This window comes from Neoarius graeffei, chromosome 1, assembly GCF_027579695.1.
Source record: "Neoarius graeffei isolate fNeoGra1 chromosome 1, fNeoGra1.pri, whole genome shotgun sequence".
Classification (NCBI taxonomy): Eukaryota; Metazoa; Chordata; class Actinopteri; order Siluriformes; family Ariidae; genus Neoarius; species Neoarius graeffei.
In genome coordinates, this window is record NC_083569.1 from 124,871,949 (window position 1) to 124,894,924 (window position 22,976).

Below are 22,976 nucleotides of genomic sequence, written 5' to 3' on the forward strand. Positions count from 1 at the left end.
CACATTCAAATAGGATTTATTTTCCATGAAATAATGAAAAAAAAATATTGACTTTGGAATATTTAATTCTTTCCAACTGTTCGACCACATGGTTTCCAAATGAATGCAATGTACACAGATGTTCTCGGATTGCACGGTTTTGTTTTAATTCAGTTGCATTAAAGATTTGCGAACCAGCTAACTACCACTAGCATAAACTGGCAAGCCCTACTAACTCTTTTTAAATCTACAAATTTTTATCATAAACCCATGAACAAACCCATGAATTTTTCATGATACCTAGCATGCTAATCATTAGATTAGCATACACAAACATATCACTTTCATTTGAAATAAGTAAGCTGTATTTCTTTTTTTTTCTTCCCCCAAACAAAACATAAAAACTGGCAAAAGTGCGTTAAAGTGTGTGCAAAACTTGATGGAATAAATATTGTTAATGAGTTGTTCTGATCTTGCTCATTATTTAACCTTTGAACACGTACGTACGGTATGAAGAGACCTCTCAGAGATGTGTGATGGCATTTTACCCCTCTTGCCTCACCCACCCATTCACCCTGGGGGCATTTTTGGTCCCCTGTTGTTCTTCTACTGTCACGGTGTGTTAGTGCCACAAAAGGCCTGCGGTGTTTAAGATGAAATTTGCCCCGGTGATTAGCGACCACCACGTTAAGTCCTAGCAACAGGGCAAAAATGCAGACAGGGAGAATTTCCCATCGAAACACTTTAATAAAACAATCTAAAGGCCGTGTGAACGCCGAAGCGAGCTCAGCAGGGGGCGGGGCTAAAGATATGTCCATCAAATCACACAGGCCACACCTACACTTTTAGGGTTTATGTGAGAAGTTTTTGAGCTTCAGGAATTTTAAAATGTTTCTTACATTGTGGTTGTAAAATGTAGATTTTTTTTATTATTTCCAAATTATTCACTTATACACTACCGTTCAAAAGTTTGGGGTCACTTTGAAATGTCCTTATTTTTGAAAGAAACGCACTGTTCTTTTCAATGAAGATCACTTTAAACTAATCAGAAATCCACTCTATACATTGCTAATGTGGTAAATGACTATTCTAGCTGCAAATGTCTGGTTTTTGGTGCAATATCTCCATAGGTGTATAGAGGCCCATTTCCAGCAACTCTCACTCCAGTGTTCTAATGGTACAATGTGTTTGCTCATTGCCTCAGAAGGCTAATGGATGATTAGAAAACCCTTGTACAATCATGTTAGCACAGCTGAAAACAGTTGAGCTCTTTAGAGAAGCTATAAAACTGACCTTCCTTTGAGCAGATTGAGTTTCTGGAGCATCCCATTTGTGGGGTCGATTAAATGCTCAAAACGGCCAGAAAAACGTCTTGACTATATTTTCTATTCATTTTACATCTTATGGTGGTAAATAAAAGTGTGACTTTTCATGGAAAACGCAAAATTGTCTGGGTGACCCCAAACTTTTGAACGGTAGTGTATATTAACAAGTCAAGGTCATAACCTTCAGCAACAGTACTACTATGGGGAGCATTAATGAAATTGTTGGATGTACAAGACGCTGTACCATCACATTCAAACCAATATTTTAATTAATTTGGAAAATATTTGATATTATTAATTAATTTTAAGCCACATCAATACAGAACTTTAGATTTTTAAAAAAAAATTATTTAAATCAGTGGTTTCATTTATTGAAAAACCTGCACGTCAGAACATTGCTCACTTCTTAAAGAAATGAGAACCAAAAGCTAGTTTGCCTTTTTTTTTTTTAGCATTTCTAAAAACTCTTGTTTGTGAACTCAGGGTTGCGTGACAAGCACACAGCATGTGACTGACAACTTGATTATGCAGTGATTAGGATTTGATCCATGCTGCGTGTTACTTCATAGAAATGAGATTATTGCATTTTGTGAAGTGAAGCAACATATAAGGTCACTGTCAGGAAAAAAAAAATTGGTAAATTTTTACTTATAAAAAAACTTGTCCAAACTGTACCTACACTATCAGTTACTTTATTACCATCAATCTCTTCCTAGTAGTTTAGCAAAGGAAATGTAGCCCAGGTAAAATTATGTTAATGAGCCCCTGAATTCAAAATAAAAATTTCAGAACTTTTCCTACCGGTCGTTTGGTGTTATGGATGTATAAATATGATAAAGAAAATAGCTTTGGAGAAATATTATTGTTAGTCACATCTGGGAAGATGAACAAAATTTCTTGATGACTCATTCTGTACTTGTCTTGTGGTCATACACTTAAATATCCTCTAGAATGTTTATGCCCTGCCCCTAGGGGTGTGTCTTGCTCTAGAGTAGCAGCTCATTAGCAGTAAACATAGTTTATCGGTGTGGTTTTGGCTGTGTGTCTTCCCGCACACAATTTTCCAACCTTGGTGTGGTGGAGAATAAATGGTTGCGGTTTATTCATTAGAAAGTGGGCAGAATGTGTGTGAGTTGGCAGTTCTGTGACTTTTTTAAGGAGGAGGGTTTTTAACGACTTGGGACTGTTCAGCGTCTGAAGAAGAAGAAACCTTTATTCGTCACATGCACACTTCAAGCACAGTGAAATTTATCCTCTGCATTTAACCCATCTGAAGCAGTGAACACACGCACACACCCTCAGAGCAGTGGGCAGCCACACCAGAGCGCCCGGGGAGCAGTCAGGGGTTCGGTACCTCGCTCAAGGGCACCTCAGCCCAAGGCCGCCCCACGTTAACCTAACTGCATGTCTTTGGATTGTGGGGGAAACCGGAGCACCCAGAGGAAACCCACGCGGACACGGGGAGAACATGCAAACTCCACACAGAAAGGCCATCGCCGGCCGCTGGGTTCGAACCCGGAACATTCTTGCTGTGAGGCAACCGTGCGAACCACTACACCACCGTGCCACCCAGAAGATCGCTACCACAGGTCAACGCAAGTCCATGTTTATACACCGTCTCCATCAGTAATATCTCATCTCATCTCATCTCATTATCTGTAGCCGCTTTATCCTGTTCTACAGGGTCGCAGGCAAGCTGGAGCCTATCCCAGCTGACTACGGGCGAAAGGCGGGGTACACCCTGGACAAGTCGCCAGGTCATCACAGGGCTGACACATAGACACAGACAACCATTCACACTCACATTCACACCTACGCTCAATTTAGAGTCACCAGTTAACCTAACCTGCATGTCTTTGGACTGTGGGGGAAACCAGAGCACCCGGAGGAAACCCACGCGGACACGGGGAGAACATGCAAACTCCGCACAGAAAGGCCCTCGCCGGCCACGAGGCTCGAACCCGGACCTTCTTGCTGTGAGGCGACAGCGCTAACCACTACGCCACCGTGCCGCCCATCAGTAATATCATTTTATGATTTCATTTATCATTTTCACTCAAATATCCCTCTGTGACTCAGTGTTACCATCAGTGCCACTGACACTTGGCTTCAGCTCAAACATGTACAGCATAACTCTAAAAACACACAGCAGTTCAGTGTGTAGGACGTTTTTTTGGTTAGCGCAGACAGGCGTGAGTGAATGTGGTGGTGAGAATCCTCCACAGCTGAAAAAAAGGCTCTCGTTAAACTCTTCCCTGTTCTCCATACTTAGCTAATTCTCTAACTACCTTCAAGTTTGATTTTTATTGCATGGGGTGGGGTGTACCCTGAACGCTTTTGACTCTTATGTAAATAAATTGAACAATTCAACATGCTGTCACTCTGATTTTTGTTTCAAAAGGAAATAAATCAACACAGGGAGTCTTTCATGAGGACTTTAATCACATTTTCATGAAGACCTTTCCAAAGCTCTTCCCGAGGGCCTCACAGGCTGAGCCTGATTAGGGTTTCAGGCTTAGGGTTTAGTTTTAGTGTTAGCCTCTGTCTATTAGCATCCTCTAGGTGTAGTGGGTCGCCTCACAGCAAGAAGGTTCCGGGTTCGAACCCAGCGGCCGGCGAGGACCTTTCTGTGTGGAGTCTGCATGTTGTCCACGTGGGTTTCCTCCGGATGCTCCGGTTTCCCCCACAGTCCAAAGACGTGTGGTTAGGTTAACGTGGGGCGGCCTTGGGCTGAGGTACCGAACCCCTGACTGCTCCCCGGGCACTCTGGTGTGGCTGCCCACTGCTCTGGGTGTGTGTGTGTGTGTGTGTGTGTGTTCACTGCTTCAGATGGGTTAAATGCAGAGGATGAATTTCACTGTGTTTGAAGTGTGCATGTGACGAATAAAGGTTTTAAAAAAATGATCTAAAGAGGGGGCGGCACGGTGGTGTAGTGGTTAGCGCTGTCGCCTCACAGCAAGAAGGTCCGGGTTCGAGCCCCGTGGCCGGCGAGGGCCTTTCTGTGCGGAGTTTGCATGTTCTCCCCGTGTGAATGTGTGTGAATGGTTGTCTGTGTCTATGTGTCAGCCCTGTGATGACCTGGCGACTTGTCCAGGGTGTACCCCGCCTTTCGCCCGTAGTCAGCTGGGATAGGATCCAGCTTGCCTGCGACCCTGTAGAAGGATAAAGCGGCTACAGATAATGAGATGAGATCTAAAGAGGCTGATACACACACACACACACATACTCTTCCAAAAACAAAGAGTAAATCAGTTTCTCTGCCTCTTTAATCTCGTCACCATTTTTGAGGGGCCTTATTTCCTCTCATCCAATCAAAATGATTTACTCAGGCCACTTGGTCAGGTAAATAGTGTATAAAATAACTTAATGAGGCAAATATTGTATAAAATGACTGTAGCTGAGGTACAAATTGTATGACCTGACTATAGTAGAGGTACATTTATGTTATGAGTACAGCTGAGGTAAATATTGTATAAACTGAGTATAGCTAAAGGCAAATACTACATAAAATAACTACGGTTAAGGTAAGTGTACTTTTTTTTTTAACTTTATGCTTTATATACACTACCGTTCAAAAGTTTGGGGTCACTTTGAAATGTCCTTATTTTTGAAAGAAAAGCACTGTTCTTTTCAATGAAGGTCACTTTAAACTAATCAGAAATCCACTCTATACATTGCTAATGTGGTAAATGACTATTCTAGCTGCAAATGTCTGGTTTTTGGTGCAATATCTCCATAGGTGTATAGAGGCCCATTTCCAGCAACTCTCACTCCAGTGTTCTAATGGTACAATGTGTTTGCTCATTGCCTCAGAAGGCTAATGGATGATTAGAAAACCCTTGTACAATCATGTTAGCACAGCTGAAAACAGTTGAGCTCTTTAGAGAAGCTATAAAACTGACCTTCCTTTGAGCAGATTGAGTTTCTGGAGCATCACGTTTGTGGGGTCGATTAAATGCTCAAAATGGCCAGAAAAATGTCTTGACTATATTTTCTATTCGTTTTACAACTTATGGTGGTAAATAAAAGTGTGACTTTTCATGGAAAACACAAAATTGTCTGGGTGACCCCAAACTTTTGAACGGTAGTGTAAGTGGACCCTAATATTGTCATTTTTATTTTAACAAAGGGAGACCCTCAAAAATCATCAGGTTTCAGGCCTCCCCTGAACGTCTTGTATTTGTTATATTTTGTTAAGCCAATTTTGTTCTTGTATGTGCAATAAACAATACAACAAAACAAAAAAAGTGTTGTATATGACTATAGCTGAGATACATATTGAATAAAAAAAACCTGCAGTTGAGGGATATGTTGCATAACATGACGATAGTTGAGGTAGATATTGTGTAAAATGACTATAGCTGAGGTAAAGAATTATATAATATTACTACAGCTGAGAAATGTTTGATAAAATAACTACAACTAAGGTAAATATTGCATAAATTGACTATAGCTGAGGTAAATGTTGTATAAAGTAACTACATTTGGGGCAAACATCTTATAAAATAACTACAGCTGAGATAAATGTTTTATATAAAATAACTGCAGCTGAGGTAAATATTGTGTAAATGAATACAGCTGAGGTAAATGTTGTATAAATTGACTACAGCTGAGGTAAATGTTATATAAGATAACTACAGTTGAGGCAAAAATCACATAAAATAACTGCAATTGAGGTAAATATTGTATAATATGTCTACAACTGAGGTAAATATTGCATAAAATAATTACAGTTGAGGCAAAAATAATAAAATAACTACAGTTAGATAAATATTGTATAATATGTCTATACTTGAGGTAAATATTGCATAAAATAACTAGAGCTGAGGTAAATGTTACATAAAATAACTACAGTTGAGGCAAAAATCATATAAAATAACTACAGTTGAGGTAAATATTGCATAATATGCTTATAACAGAGATAAATATTGCATAAAATAACTAGACCTGAGGTAAATGTTATATAAAATAACTACAGTTGAGGCAAAATCACATAAAATAACTGCAGTTGAGGTAAATATTGTATAATATGTCTACAACTGAGGTAAATATTGCATAAAATAATTACAGTTGAGGCAAAAATCATAAAATAACTACAGTTAGATAAATATTGTATAATATGTCTATACTTGAGGTAAATATTGCATAAAATAACTAGAGCTGAGGTAAATGTTACATAAAATAACTACAGTTGAGGCAAAAATCACATAAAATAACTCCAATTGAGGTAAATATTGTATAATATGTCTACAACTGAGGTAAATATTGCATAACATAATTACAGTTGAGGCAAAAATAATAAAATAACTACAGTTAGATAAATATTGTATAATATGTCTATCGTTGAGGTAAATGTTATATAAAATAACTACAGTTGAGGCAAAAATCATAAAATAACTACAGTTGAGGTAAATATTGTATATCTATTACTGAGGTAAATATTGCATAAAATAACTATAACTGAAGCAAGTATTGTATAAAATAACTATAGCTGAGGTAAATGTTGTATAAAATAATTATAGCTGAGAAATATTGCATATATTGTCTATAGCTGAGGTAAATATTGTACAGAATAACTATAGCTGAGGTAAATGTTGTATAAAATAATTATAGCTGAGAAATATTGCATATATTGTCTATAGCTGAGGTAAATATTGTACAGAATAACTATAGCTGAGGTAAATGTTGTATAAAATAATTATAGCTGAGAAATATTGCATATATTGTCTATAGCTGAGGTAAATATTGTACAGAATAACTATAGTTGAGATAAATGTCTCATCTCATTATCTCATTATCTCTAGCCGCTTTATCCTTCTACAGGGTCGCAGGCAAGCTGGAGCCTATCCCAGCTGACTATGGGCGAAAGGCGGGGTACACCCTGGACAAGTCGCCAGGTCATCACAGGGCTGACACATAGACACAGACAACCATTCACACTCACATTCACACCTACGGTCAATTTAGAGTCACCAGTTAACCTAACCTGCATGTCTTTGGACTGTGGGGGAAACCGGAGCACCCGGAGGAAACCCACACGGACACGGGGAGAACATGCAAACTCCACACAGAAAGGCCCTCGCCGGCCCCGGGGCTCGAACCCGGACCTTCTTGCTGTGAGGCTACAGCGCTAACCGCTACACCACCGTGCCGCCCTTTGAGATAAATGTATAAAATAAAATAAAATACATTTGAGGTAAATATTGTATAAAATGACTACATCTGAGGTAAATACTGTATGGAATGACTACAACCAAGGTAAATCATGTATAATATGACAACAGCTGAGATAAATATTATATAAAATAATTATAGCTCAAATAAATGTTGAAAATGACTACAGTTGAGGGAAACATTGCACAAAATGAATTTGGCTGAGATGAATATTGTATAATATGATGATAGCTGAGGAAAATAACTGTAGGTCAAGTAAATATTGTGTCAAATAACTATCACTGAAAAAATAATTACAATTGTGGTAAATATTGTATAAAATAACTCCAGCTGAGGTAAATGTTGTATAAAATAGCTGTAGCTGTTTTATAGCTGAGATAAAAAATTTTATTAATTACTATAGATTAGGCAAATATTTAATAAATAATTATAGCTTCAGTAAATGTTATGTAATATGACTACAGTTGAGGTAAATATCGGATAAAATTACTTCAGCTTAGAGAAATATGATATAGATGTTAAATCTTCTATAATATGACAACAACTAAGTTTAATATAATATGATTATAGCGGAGATAAACAACAACAATTGAAGTAAAATGTTAGATAATATGAGCTGAGTTAAATGCTATATAATGTGACTACAGCAGTGGTAAATAACTATAGCTAAAATAAGCACAGTATAAAATAACTACAGCTGATATAAATATTAAATAATATGATTATAGCTGAAAAAATATAATATAAAATAAATATCAAATAAAAATCTAAAAATAAAAACAATAGCTGAGGTAAACATAGCATAAAATAACTACAGGTAAGGTAATTATAGGACAAAATAACTATACCTGGAATAAATATGAGATAAAATGCAACATAATACTGAGGTATAAATAGCTGTGCCTAAAGGAATTAATGTGCTGGTTCAGCATTGAATATGTTTTACAAATTAAAATATTTAGTCTATTAAAATGAACATTTATTACTGATATATACAAATGGCTGCAATTTAACCATGCTAATACTTTGTTAGTAGTATTATTCCTCATTATCCCGTTAATATTACCAACATTTATGTTCAGCATAGCTCATGGTAATATATATTAAAATACAAAGTCCTGTTGCAAACTAAGCATCGGGTTAAAGGGTTAAATCAGAGTTTTGAAAATGCTGTGTGTATCTTGCTAAATCTTAGTGATTAACAACCACAGAAGAAACATTCACGATTTTATTCCACATCAGCACGATGGATGTATTGTTTTAGAATATACAGAAGATTATCCTTATCCACTGTGTGTGTGTGTGTGTCTTCTTAGATAGTGTGGGATATTCATTAAGGCGGTGATGAGTAAATTGGTGCAGGGGGAGAGCAGGGAATTCCCTTCGCAAGACAAACACAAACATACCGTGCCCCAGTGGACATGTGTGTACACATTATACAACACACACACACACATACACACACACACACACACACACATACACACACACACACAAAGTCACACAGAGCTCATTGCTGGGCACAGGGTTTTAAACAACGCTGAGGCTACATCCACACGACAACGGCAACGAGATTTTTTTTTTAGAGGGTAAAAAAAATATCGCGTCCACATGGGGAGCGGATCAGTAAAATATCAGGTACATATGGCAACGCAACGCTTGCTGAAAACGATGCAATACACATGCCACACCGCTACGTGCGCTGTAAGACGGTCCCATCAGAGACACCAGAACAATAGAAGAAGTAGGACGCATGCGCATAAACCCCTTCTTCTACCTGGCGTGAATGGGTGAGTGCTGCTTGTTCTAGTCATGTGGTTGTAATGTCATCGTAAACAAATCTGTTCTACTCATCCAGACGACTTCGCAACAGCGCCGTTGCCAGATTTTTCCACTCTGGAAACCGTTCTCAAAAAATATCGTTTTGGGGCACCCAAAACACCGGTGCCGTGTGGATGCCAGGCCGAAATGCTAAAAAATTTTATCGGATTCACCTGAATCCGTTGCCGTGTGGACAGGGCCTAAGTCTCACCCAATCTTTTTTTTTTGCCAATGACCACATTTTAAGGGGCGGCACGGTGGTGTAGTGGTTAGCGCTGTCGCCTCACAGCAAGAAGGTCTGGGTTCGAGCCTCGTGGCCGGCGAGGGCCTTTCTGTGCGGAGTTTGCATGTTCTCCCCATGTCCGCGTGGGTTTCCTCCGGGTGCTCCGGTTTCCCCCACAGTCCAAAGACATGCAGGTTAGGTTAACTGGTGACTCTAAATTGAGCGTAGGTGTGAATGTGAGTGTGAATGGTTGTCTGTGTCTATGTGTCAGCCCTGTGATGACCTGGCGACTTGTCCAGGGTGTACCCCGCCTTTCGCCCGTAGTCAGCTGGGATAGGCTCCAGCTTGCCTGCGACCCTGTAGAACAGGATAAAGCAACTACAGATAATGAGATGAGATGAGACCACATTTTAAGAGCTCAAAATTATTGGCTCACTTTAAAAGCTCACAGCAGTGTCACTCAACTGTTACATCCAACCTGGAACTTTGATATTTTGATATGCTGAACCCTGACCTTAATTCTTGTAGACTAACTTTAAACCCAAACCAAAACTGTAGAGATGGCAATTGGTGTGATATGGATATCGGAATACTCATACCTTTATCTAGGACAGGACCAAAGATGGCGAGCGTGTCATTGAGAGTAGTGCAGTTCCATCGGCGGCCGCGGAACTGGTGTTGACACTCACGGATAGCGATGCTGAGGCCGTGCACCACACTGGGCATCACCTCTGCAAAATTCCTGCAGAACCGCAGCTGCTTTGGCACGAGACCTGGGATCGAGCTGCACAGCACAGGCGGAGATGCTACAGAGGAGTACTGATGACCCACCGCTAATGACCTGCACAGAGATCACACACACACACTTGAAAACATACACCAATACCCTACTGCTTCATAATCAGCTTCTTTTCCAAAAATCTGTATGATCAGATTACAGCCTGTTAGATGTATTAAGCCAACACTTAAGTACATGTAACATGTTAAGGGAAACCATGTGGGTGATTTCAGCCAATCAAACAGGGTCTGTGAAGTCAGATTTACACATAGAGTTGTCGTGACACTTCTATTTAATGTGTTTCAGACTTTTTGTAAACAGAATTATGAGACTCGGAGGACAACACACACCATATTTATCCAAAATAAATCCAAACCCTTTAAGTGTTGCTGAAACTGGTATTTCAGAGCTTTTTATACAGGTACATGTCTCTTACTAATGTTCTCTGTTAAAGTTCATAAGTCATCACTTCCGGGATAACTAATTTATAGCTAATTTAGTTAACTAATAAATAACTAATTTAGTTATGCTGTCATAGTTAGTTGCTGGAGTCCCTGCTTGTACTCAGTGCAATATGTATACTGTTCCTACTTATTCAGGTGACATTGGGCATACCTAACAACCTGTGTTTTCTCCGCCCCCCAAAATCTGTCCCTCTGAGTTACATGTCGGTCCTGGGATCGAGATGCTGAACCTCTTCTGCTCCTCGGACCTGCCTGATCCATCCTGGTGCCCTGTGTCTAAATGGAGTCTCATCGCATCGCTCCTGTGGAGGACGGCCCCATGTGGACAGTTGAAAGTCACACCTGGAAGACGCTCTGGACTCTTACAGTAATGCTTTTATGGCTGAGGACTACAGTTGACTTGCTAACTTTAGGACTGCAGTTGTCATGAACAGTTTTGCACTCAAGTTTCCATCAATGAAGAGTTTATAACATCAACGAAACTGACTTCATGTTAAAACTGTTAATATTATAGTCATGCTGTCTGTTGTTGCCCAAATGAGGATGGGTTCCCTTTTGAGTCTGGTTCCTCTCGAGGTTTCTTCCTCATGTCGTCTGAGGGAGTTTTTCCTTGCCACCGTCGCCACAGGCTTCATCATTGGGGATAGATTAGGGATAAAATTAGCTCATGTTTTAAGTCGTTCAAATTGTGTAAAGCTGCTTTGCGACAATGTTTATTGTTAAAAGCGCTGTACAAATAAACTTGACTTGACTTAATTTTTTTTGATGACTCATGCTGTACTTGTTTGTTACATACTCTCTAGAACACACACACACACACATATATATATAAAAAAAAAAAAATCTCCTTCTCACCCCCGGCGGGGGGGTGGTATCCATGTCATCCTCAAGCTCGGGTCCTCTACCAGAGGCCTGGGAGTTTGAGGGTTCTGCGCAGTATCTTCGATGTTCCTAGGACTGCGCTCTTCTGGACTGAGGCTTCAGATGTTGTTCCTGGGATTTGCTGGAGCCACTCTCCCAGTTTGGGGGTTACTGCCCCAAGTGCCCCCACTACCACGGGGACCACGCAACCCTTGACCTTCCACATCCGTTCCAGCTGCTCTTTCAATCCTTGATACTTCTCAAGTTTCTCATGTTCCTTCTTCCTGATGTTGGCGTCAGCTGGGATCGCCACATCTATCACCACCACCCTCTTCTGCTCTTTGTCCACCACCACTATGTCCGGTTGGTTAGCCAGGATCTGTTTGTCAGTCTGGAAGCTGAAGTCCCACAGAATCTTGGCCCTGTTGTTCTCAGCCACCTTCTGTGGTATGGCCCATTGGGACTTGGGTATTTCTATTCCATACTGGTTGCAGATGTTCCTGTATACTATCCCAGCCACTTGGTTGTGCCTCTCCATGTACGCTGATCCAGCTAGCATCTTACACCCTGCTACTATGTGCTGGACTGTTTCAGGGGCTTCTTTGCACAGTCTGCATCTTGGGTCTGATCTACTCTGGTAGATCCTGGCCTCTATGGCTCTTGTGCTTATGGCCTGTTCTTGTGCTGCCATGATTAGTGCCTCTGTGCTGTCTGTCAGTCCTGCATTATCCAGCCACTGGTAGGATTTCTTGATATCAGCCACTTCCTCTATCTGACGGTGGTACATGCCATGTAGGGGTTTGTCTCTCCAGGTTGTCTGTTCCTCCTCCTCCTCTGCACTCTCTTCAGGGTTCTGCTGCCTGAGACATTCACTTAGCAGTTCATCCTTTGGGGCCATCTTTCTGATGTATTCTCGGATTTTCGATGTTTCATCCTGGACCGTGGTCTTGACGCTCACTAGCCCTCGGCCTCCCTCTTTCCGCTTAGTGTATAGTCTCAGGGTGCTGGACTTGGGGTGGAACCCTCCATGCATGGTGAGGAGCTTTCTAGTCTTGATATCTGTGGCTTCTATCTCCTCCTTTGGCCAGTTTATGATACCAGCGGGGTATCTGATGACTGGTAGTGCGTACATGTTGATGGCTCGGACCTTGTTTTTACCATTCAGCTGACTTTTCAGGACCTGCCTTACTCTCTGGAGGTATTTGGCTGTGGTTGACTTCCTTGTGGCCTCTTCATGGTTTCCATTAGCCTGTGGGATGCCAAGGTACTTGTAGCTGTCTTGGATATCACCTATGTTGCCCTCTGGTAGGTCAATCCCTTCAGTCTGGATCATCTTGCCTCTCTTTGAGACCATCCGGCCACACTTGTCCAATCCGAATGACATCCCTATGTCATCGCTGTAGATCCGGGTGGTGTGGATCAGCGAGTCTATTTCTCGCTCGTTCCTGGCATACAGCTTGATGTCATCCATGTAGAGCAGGTGGCTGATTGTTGCCCCACTACGGAATCGGTACCCGTAGCTGCTCTTCGTGATGATCTGACTGAGGGGGTTCAGGCCTATGCAGAACAGCAGTGGTGATAGCGCATCTCCTTGGTATATGCCGCACTTGATGTTGACTTGGGCAATGGGTTTTGAGTTGGCCTCTAGGGTTGTCTTCCACATTTCCATTGAGTTCTGTATGAAGGTCCTTAGGTTCCTGTTGATCTTATACAGTTCCAGACATTCCAGTATCCATGTGTGTGGCATTGAGTCGTAGGCTTTCTTGTAGTCAATCCAGGCAGTGCACAGGTTGGTCTGTCTCTTCTTACAGTCTCGGGCGACTGTTCTATCGGCCAGTAGCTGGTGCTTGGCTCCTCTGGTGTTACTGCCAATTCCTTTCTGTGCCTCGCTCATGTATTGAGCCACATGCTTACTCATTTTTGCCGCAATGATGCCTGACAGGGCCTTCCATGTTGTGCAGAGACAGGTAATTGGCCGGTAGTTGGATGGGATGGGTCCCTTCTGGGGGTCCTTCATGATTAGGACTGTCCTGCCTTGGGTTAGCCATTCTGGGTGGGTTCCATCCCTCAGCAGCTGGTTCATCTGTGCTGCTAGGCGTTCATGGAGTGCAGTTAGCTTCTTCAGCCAGTACGTATGGATCATATCGGGGCCTGGTGCTGTCCAGCTCTTCATCTTTGACACTCTTCCTTGGACGTCTGCCATTGAGATGGTTACTGGTTCTTGTTCTGGGAGGTTGCTGTGGTCAGCTCTTAGGTCCACTAACCATTGGGCATCGGTGTTGTGTGATGCCTTTCTTTCCCATATGTCTTTCCAGTATTTTTCCACCTCAGCTCTTGGTGGGTCTGACCGGTTGTTGTTCCCCTGCCATTGAGAGTACACCTTGGCTGGTTCAGTGGAGAACAGCTTGTTTATTCTCCTGGCCTCTCCTTCCTTGGTGTATCTCCTCAACCGGGTGGCCAGAGCTGTTAGTCGCTGTTTGGCAGTTTCGAGTGCCTCTGGTATGGAGAGTGAATTGTACTTCCTGGGCGCCCCTTTATTCGCCATGTTCCCTTTCTGTAGTTCAGCTAGCTGGCTAACTTCTCTCCTTGCTGCCTTTATCTTGGCCTCTAATCGTCTCTTCCATGGTGGATACTGTTTGTTATGTCCCGAGCCCACCTTGTGTCCAAGCATCTCCATGATTACTGTTGCTGTACTGTGTATCAGCTTGTTGGTCTCAGTGATGGTTCTTGTGGAGATTGTCTTCAGAGCAGCATTCACATCTACTAGTAGATCTTCTGAAGGTACTTGGCAACTCAGCTTCGGTATTTGTCGGGGGCTCCAGGTTTCCAGTTGGGTCACAATCTTCCTTCTCAGGTCAGCAGCTCTTGTGTTGAGGCTGTTAGCCTGTCTTCCTGGCTCCCCCTTGCCGTAGCATCGTTGTTGTATTTCATTAATCTCTAGTTGTGATAGCAGATTTCGATTATGGATGTTGGAACACTGGGCTAATAGCTGTTTCTTTGTTAGCCTTGATTGTGGGTTTCGAAGTATCCAATGGTCCCACATTCTCTGCATGTATCCCCTCTCTCTGGGATTGCTTGTATAGTAGCATTCCAGCAAATCCGTATTTTCTGTCCTCGTCCATTGATGTCTTGTTCCAGTAGCCCATTTCTCATCAGTTTGCCCTGGTTCCCTAGCAACTGACGCAGACCTTGTTGACCCGGGCGACGTCTGAGCCGGTATGACTCTATCAGTTATGTTTTCACTCATTCCTGAGGTAGGCTGATATATCATGAGGGGTTTTGCCTAAGGACCCTTACTGGATGATGTTTTGCCCCGACCGGGATTCGAACCCCGATCTCCTGCGTCGTAGTCAGTGAGCATTACCACTGTACTATCCAGCTGATATATATACACATACACATATATATATATATATATATATATATATAGACACACACACACAAGATGATCCGGACTGAGGGGACTGACCTACCAGAGGGCAACATAGGTGATATCCAAGACAGCTACATGTACCTTGGCATCCCACAGGCTAATGGAAACCATGAAGAGGCCACAAGGAAGTCAACCACAGCCAAATACCTCCAGAGAGTAAGGCAGGTCCTGAAAAGTCAGCTGAATGGTAAGAACAAGGTCCGAGCCATCAACATGTACGCACTACCAGTCATCAGATACCCCGCTGGTATCATAAACTGGCCAAAGGAGGAGACAGAAGCCACAGATATCAAGACTAGAAAGCTCCTCACCATGCATGGAGGGTTCCACCCCAAGTCCAGCACCCTGAGACTATACACTAAGCGGAAAGAGGGAGGCCGAGGGCTAGTGAGCGTCAAGACCACGGTCCAGGATGAAACATCGAAAATCCGAGAATACATCAGAAAGATGGTCCCAAAGGATGAACTGCTAAGTGAATGTCTCAGGCAGCAGAACCCTGAAGAGAGTGCAGAGGAGGAGGAGGAACAGACAACCTGGAGAGACAAACCCCTACATGGCATGTACCACCGTCAGATAGAGGAAGTGGCTGATATCAAGAAATCCTACCAGTGGCTGGATAATGCAGGACTGACAGACAGCACAGAGGCACTAATCATGGCAGCACAAGAACAGGCCATAAGCACAAGAGCCATAGAGGCCAGGATCTACCAGAGTAGATCAGACCCAAGATGCAGACTGTGCAAAGAAGCCCCTGAAACAGTCCAGCACATAGTAGCAGGGTGTAAGATGCTAGCTGGATCAGCGTACATGGAGAGGCACAACCAAGTGGCTGGGATAGTATACAGGAACATCTGCAACCAGTATGGAATAGAAGTACCCAAGTCCCAATGGGCCATACCACAGAAGGTGGCTGAGAACAACAGGGCCAAGGCTCTGTGGGACTTCAGCTTCCAGACTGACAAACAGATCCTGGCTAACCAACCGGACATAGTGGTGGTGGACAAAGAGCAGAAGAGGGTGGTGGTGATAGATGTGGCGATCCCAGCTGACGCCAACATCAGGAAGAAGGAACATGAGAAACTTGAGAAGTATCAAGGGTTGAAAGAGCAGCTGGAACGGATGTGGAAGGTCAAGGGTTGCGTGGTCCCCGTGGTAGTGGGGGCACTTGGGGCAGTAACCCCCAAACTGGGAGAGTGGCTCCAGCAAATCCCAGGAACAACATCTGAAGCCTCAGTCCAGAAGAGCGCAGTCCTAGGAACATCGAAGATACTGCGCAGAACCCTCAAACTCCCAGGCCTCTGGTAGAGGACCCGAGCTTGAGGATGACATGGATACCACCACCCCCCACCCCCCGCCAGGGGTGAGAAGGAGATTTTATTATATATATATATATATATATATATATATATATATATATATATATATATATCAGGGCTCGAAATTCGCGGTGGTCCGGTCACCCGAGGTGACTTAATTTGTTATTTGGCGGGTAATTCCTGTCACTAGCCAGCCTGGCTGGCTAGTTGAAAATAAAAAAATATATATATGAAGCGAAGATTCAGACACACCGTCAACTAAAGCCGCCACATATTAAGTGTGTGCTGTGTCTGTGTTAATAGATGTGTTTATCGGCAGGACGGAAAATACCGAAGAATTCCAAATCACATCGTGTATGAGTCAGGCTGTTGGTTTTTTCACTACTGCGCATGCATATAACGCATCTCGCTGAATATCATGGTAATCACGTGTCGTATTGGACCAGGTGGGTGGAGCACAGAAGCACGGCAGGCCAGAACTGAGTTCTCAATGAACTATTTATTGCTAGCTTTTCAGCCTTTTATCACTTCCCAGCTGCGCGCGCACACACGCGTGTTCTGGTTGGGGAGAGAGAGAGAGCTCCCTTTCTCTGCTCTCCTCTCTTTTTAAATGGCGCGGTCACTGGGGAAGACACACAAACACAGGTTAATCCCCATCAGGTGCAATGATTCCACCACTTACCTTCCCTGACTCCACCCTCCATTCACAGACCGACACTTGGCCACGCCTCCGCTGCCACATCACGTTATCAAATTCAATAGATGTGGCCACATTATCGCCCATTTAAACACGTGTTTTTGTTGTTGTTTACATCTACATCTGCCAAAGTTACGTTGCGATGTGGAATTTTCTGAAAGGTGTACAGAAACCGCCAGAGATGGGGACAAAGCGACCTCGGTCTGAAGAGGAGAAACGACAAAGGACTTCTAAGCAAACATGGGAGCAGGGTAGGCCTTGGCTGTGATACGATTTTTATGGAATAATTAATTTTTTCAAGTTGATTCCTAGTCAATATGAAGCTCCTAATGCTTTCTCTCTCATAAATGGTTAAATACAGAAAGCATGTTGGACATATTTTGGGTGCTATTGTCATGATAGTAAGTATATTTGTTTTCAATACTCATACACCAAGTTGCCAAGTTTTCCAATATATTATTATTTGTTGATATTATATTATGGTGCTCTGTGTTGTTCTCATTTATGTATTTAACAACAGTATCAAAATACTCGGGTCTTGAAATAAATGCACATTAGTCATGAACAATGGTAACTACTCTCTTTTGCGTTATTTTTTGTCAGAAGTAAAATTCATACATGAACAAATTTTGGCTAGTTGATTTTCTGTTGGGCTAGTTACTTTGGAAAGTAACTAGTCCGGCTGGCTGGGCAATATTTTTTCCCTCAAGCTCGGGTCCTCTACCAGAGGCCTGGGAGTTTGAGGGTCCTGTGCAGTATCTTAGCTGTTCCTAGGACTGCACTCTTCTGCACAGATATCGCAGATGTTGTCCCTGGGATCTGTTGGAGCCACTTTCCCAATTTTGGGGTCACTGCACCGAGGGCTCCTATCACCACAGGGACCACTGTTATCTTCATCTTCCACATCTTTTCTAGCTCTTCTTTCAGCCCTTGATACTTCTCGAGCTTCTCAAGTTTCTTTTTCCTGATGTTAGTGTCACTTGGTATTGCCACATCTATCACCATAGCCTTGTTTTCACGTTTGTCCTCCACTACCATGTCCGGTTGGTTTGCCATTACCAGTTTGTCTGTCTGTATCTGGAAGTCCCACAGGATCTTAGCTTGATCATTCTCAACCACCTTCAGCGGTGTGTCCCACTTTGAGTTTGGGATACTCGACACAGATGTTTCTGAACACTATGCCAGCCACTTGGTTATGGTGTTCCCCAGGAGTGGTCGATCAACAAAGATCACTCCAAGAGCAAGGCGTGTAATAGTTGGCGAGGTCACAAAGGGCCCCAGGGTAACTTCTAAGCAACTGAAGGCCTCTCTCACATTGGCTAATGTTAATGTTCATGAGTCCACCATCAGGAGAACACTGAACAACAATGGTGTGCATGGCAGGGTTGCAAGGAGAAAGCCACTGCTCTCCAAAAAGAACATTGCTGCTCATCTGCAGTTTGCTAAAGATCACGTGGACAAGCCAGAAGGTTATTGGAAAAATGTTTTGTGGATGGATGAGACCAAAATAGAACTTTTTAGTTTAAATGAGAAGCGTTATGTTTGGAGAAAGGAAAACACTGCATTCCAGCATAAGAACCTTATCCCATCTGTGAAACATGGTGGTGGTGGTATCATGGTTTGGGCCTGTTTTGCTGCATCTGGGCCAGGACGGCTTGCCATCATTGATGGAGCAATGAATTCTGAATTATACCAGCGAATTCTAAAGGAAAATGTCAGGACATCTGTCCATGAACTGAATCTCAAGAGAAGGTGGGTCATGCAGCAAGACAACGACCCTAAGCACACAAGTCGTTCTACCAAAGAATGGTTAAAGAAGAATAAAGTTAATGTTTTGGAATGGCCAAGTCAAAGTCCTGACCTTAATCCAATGGAAATGTTGTGGAAGGACCTGAAGCGAGCAGTTCATGTGAGGAAACCCACCAACATCCCAGAGTTGAAGCTGTTCTGTACGGAGGAACAGGCTAAAATTCCTCCAAGCCGGTGTGCAGGACTGATCAACAGTTACCGCAAACGTTTAGTTGCAGTTATTGCTGCACAAGGGGGTCACACCAGATACTGAAAGCAAAGGTTCACATACTTTTGCCACTCGCAGATATGTAATATTGGATCATTTTCCTCAATAAATAAATGACCAAGTATAATATTTTTGTCTCATTTGTTTAACTGGGTTCTCTTTATCTACTTTTAGGACTTGTGTGAAAATCTGATGATGTTTTAGGTCATATTTATGCAGAAATATAGAAAATTCTAAAGGGTTCACAAACTTTCAAGCACCACTGTATGCTCTTCCTGCTAGCATCTTACACCCTGCTGTTATGTTCTAGATCGTCTCGGGGGCATCTTTCCACAATCTGCACCTGCACATATCAGAATCAGTATATGTGTGTGTGTGTACCAACTTGCACAAACTCTGCAACCTTCCAAATGAATAAACACCAACCATTATTTCTCAATCAAACATTGCTTGGTTGAGAAATAATGGTTAGTGTTTATTCATTTGGAAGGTTGCGGAGTTTGTGCAAGTTGGTAGTCATGACTTTTTGGAGGTGTGTTTTATCAACTTGTTGCTACCAATGTTGCTCCCTCTAAGTGATGGTTCACTTTGATGTAGCAACATTGATGATTTGATTCTCTCTTTATATACATTTAGACATTCTCCATAAGTAATATCATTTTATCTACCACTGAGATGTGTCACATGTCTCCTGGTGACGACCCTGCAGTTTTCCATCGCCATCAGCAATGCTGACGTTTGACCTCACCTCAAACACCTATGCCATCAGTCCAAAAACACACCATCTTGTTATCTGATACATTCGAGTTTAGAAACAAAACAAAACAAAAAATAATGGTTGCACCAAGTGACACTTCTGTTTACCCCTTAACTTTGACAGAGATCCAGCCTGAAAATTTTCTTTATTTTTCTCTCTATATATATATATCAGAATCAGAATTACTTTATTAATCCCTGGAAGGAAATTCAAATTTGCTACCAAGCTCCTGAATCAGAGAAGAAGTAAACAAGTCTAAAAATAGAAGATAAAATAATCTGAAAAAAAGAATAAATAAAATAAAATAAATTTAAATAAGTTCAATAACTTAAAAGCAAAATGAAGTGATTTTATATACAATGATTCCTATATACATATATTGCACCTGAGTTAAGGATACATGCAGTGGCGGAACAACTGCACACAAGGCCCCGGGGCAAAACACCAATCAGGGCCCCCCTGGGGCAAAACACCAATCAGGGCCCCCTCACATGGCAAAATTGCAAACAAACAAATTAGAAGGCTTGCGGCATATAGGCCTACTCAGGCTATATCTAACAAAAAGCAGTTTTTAAGAACGTAGCCTTTGGACCTAGCCATGGCGAAATTGCAAACAAACAGAAGGCCTGTGGCATATTTCATCTCATTATCTGTAGCCACTTTATCCTGTTCTACAGGGTCGCAGGCAAGCTGGAGCCTATCCCAGCTGACTACAGGCGAAAGGCGGGGTACACCCTGGACAAGTCGCCAGGTCATCACAGGGCTGACACATAGACACAGACAACCATTCACACTCACATTCACACCTACGCTCAATTTAGAGTCACCAGTTAACCTAACCTGCATGTCTTTGGACTGTGGGGGAAACCGGAGCACCCGGAGGAAACCCACGCGGACACGGGGAGAACATGCAAACTCCGCACAGAAAGGCCCTCGCCGGCCACGGGGCTCGAACCCGGACCTTCTTGTTGTGAGGCGACAGTGCTAACCACTACACCACCGTGCCGCGTGCCTGTGGCATATAATCAGGCTATATTAGAACAGAACTTGCTCAAAGTTTTTTATTATTATTATTTCATTTATTTATTTTTTTATAGGCCTACATAGCCTGTATTTTCTATTCATTTTTTATTATGTTCCAAATAGAGACTAAACAACAACAACAACAAAAATCCAGCAATCATGAATGATACACCCTCATTGTGTAAGCACGTCTTCAACTACAAAGCCGACACGGAAACCTGCGTTCGTCATTAAAAAGGCATTCGACGCGCCTTGCGCTCCGCAAAGTCGTCGACTATTTGAGGGATGTTAAGCGCTCTTGCTCGCTTGTTCTCAATTGATAAAATGGCCAATCCACAGAGTCTCTCTTGACCCATTGCGCTCCTGAGATAATGTTTTATCAATTTTAATTTGGAGAAAGAGCGCTCTGCTGTCGCACTGAGATGGGGAGAGTGAGAAAAAGCAAAAAGGCCGTGCACACCTCACTAAATGTAGAAGTTACTGCTGGATGATCTACTACCAGCAACCTGGCCAGGCTAAGCACAGATGTGTGTCTCGCTATCTGCTCCTTGAAACAAGCCCTAAATGACACTAGTTGACCAGGAAAGCTGGAGTCAATATCCCAACTATAGTGATCACACAGTCGATGGGCCACTTCGTATAGCTCCTCGTCCTTGGCATGCTGGAGCGTATTTGGATGAACAGCCTCAAACAAATGAACAGTCCGATTTAAACTGACAAACCTTTGTGACAGCTGCTGAATGATTACATCAAGGCATGCATAGAACACATTCACCCGGAAATAATGTTCTGCATCGAAAAGCCGACTGTCTTCGCTAAGGTGATCAAAGTGGCGCTTCACTTTTTTCAACCTGGTGGCTACAAATTGCGTTTGACTGCACCATTTCACAGCCAATGCCAGAGTGGAAGCCTTTGCCTCATCAAACTGCTCCCTGTACTCCTGTAGAGTTCGTACAGCATTCTGCAATAATGCAGATGCTTTGAGGAGATCAATGGACTTCTCCTGCAGTAACTTTGAGATGGCATTAGTGCACTCCAAAATCTTTGTCTGAAGGCTGATTAAAAATATGAACTGAAATTTAGTAATGGCCTGTTTATGTGCATCTGCCTCATCTCGTTCATTCGTTTTCTCGCTTGTAAGTGAGAGCTTTAATGACGTTTCCATATCTGTACTTTAACGCAACAAGCGCATCGTAGCGGGAGGATCAGCAGGTTGGGCAGAGGCGTTTCAAGGTTATGGCCCTGCTCTCTGGGCTCAATAAGTCACCAAGTAATGCCCATCTCTTAACACTGTTGGCAAAAAAGTTGTACAGTTGGTCAACCACATCATAAAACTGTCTAATCTCTGGGATAGTTTTGACAGAATCATTCAGTACCGAATTCAGACAATGAGCCGCACAGTGCACGTACAAAGCAAGGGGATCCCGCTCCGCTATTCTTGCTTGAACAAAAGAATAAATTCCGCTCATGTTCGCTGCGTCGTCATAACCCTGTCCACGGCATCTGGAGAGATCTAAGCCATTGCCTTCAATGCAGCTAATAATTCAGCCCTCCAGTTCAGAAGTGGATGCGTTCACAGTTATCTTGATTCCAGAAAAGCCTCAACTATCCTGATTTCATAGGTTTTTTTTTTAATTTTATTTTTTTAACCGGGGCGGCACGGTGGTGTAGTGGTTAGCGCTGTCGCCTCACAGCAAGAAGGTCTGGGTTCAAGCCCCGTGGCCGGCGAGGGCCTTTCTGTGCGGAGTTTGCATGTTTTCCCCATGGGTTTCCTCCGGGTGCTCCGGTTTCCCCCACAGTCCAAAGACATGCAGGTTAGGTTAACTGGTGACTCTAAATTGACCGTAGGTGTGAATGTGAGTGTGAATGGTTGTCTGTGTCTATGTGTCAGCCCTGTGATGACCTGGCGACTTGTCCAGGGTGTACCCCGCCTTTCGCCCGTGGTCGGCTGGGATGGGCTCCAGCTCGCCTGTGGCCCTGTAGAGCAGGATAAAGCGGCTAGAGATAATGAGATGAGATTTTTTTTTTTAACCATGATAAGAATGTGTAGCAAAAATGAGAGATATATAGGTCAACTAGTCTGTAATCATGTGAAAACTTGTAGGTTT

At 42.7% G+C, this 22,976-nt stretch overlaps 1 protein-coding gene across 2 annotated transcripts in view; it reads right to left on the minus strand.

The window, feature by feature from the left end:
- The window catches only part of wnt3a (wingless-type MMTV integration site family, member 3A), an 82,362-nt gene that overhangs the window by 21,376 nt on the left and 38,010 nt on the right, over positions 1-22,976 (minus strand). For both annotated transcript variants that reach the window (XM_060916600.1, XM_060916592.1), the window contains exon 2: positions 10,122-10,363. In XM_060916600.1, coding sequence (XP_060772583.1) covers positions 10,122-10,363 — 242 coding nt within the window. The remainder of the gene's footprint in view (positions 1-10,121; positions 10,364-22,976) is intronic.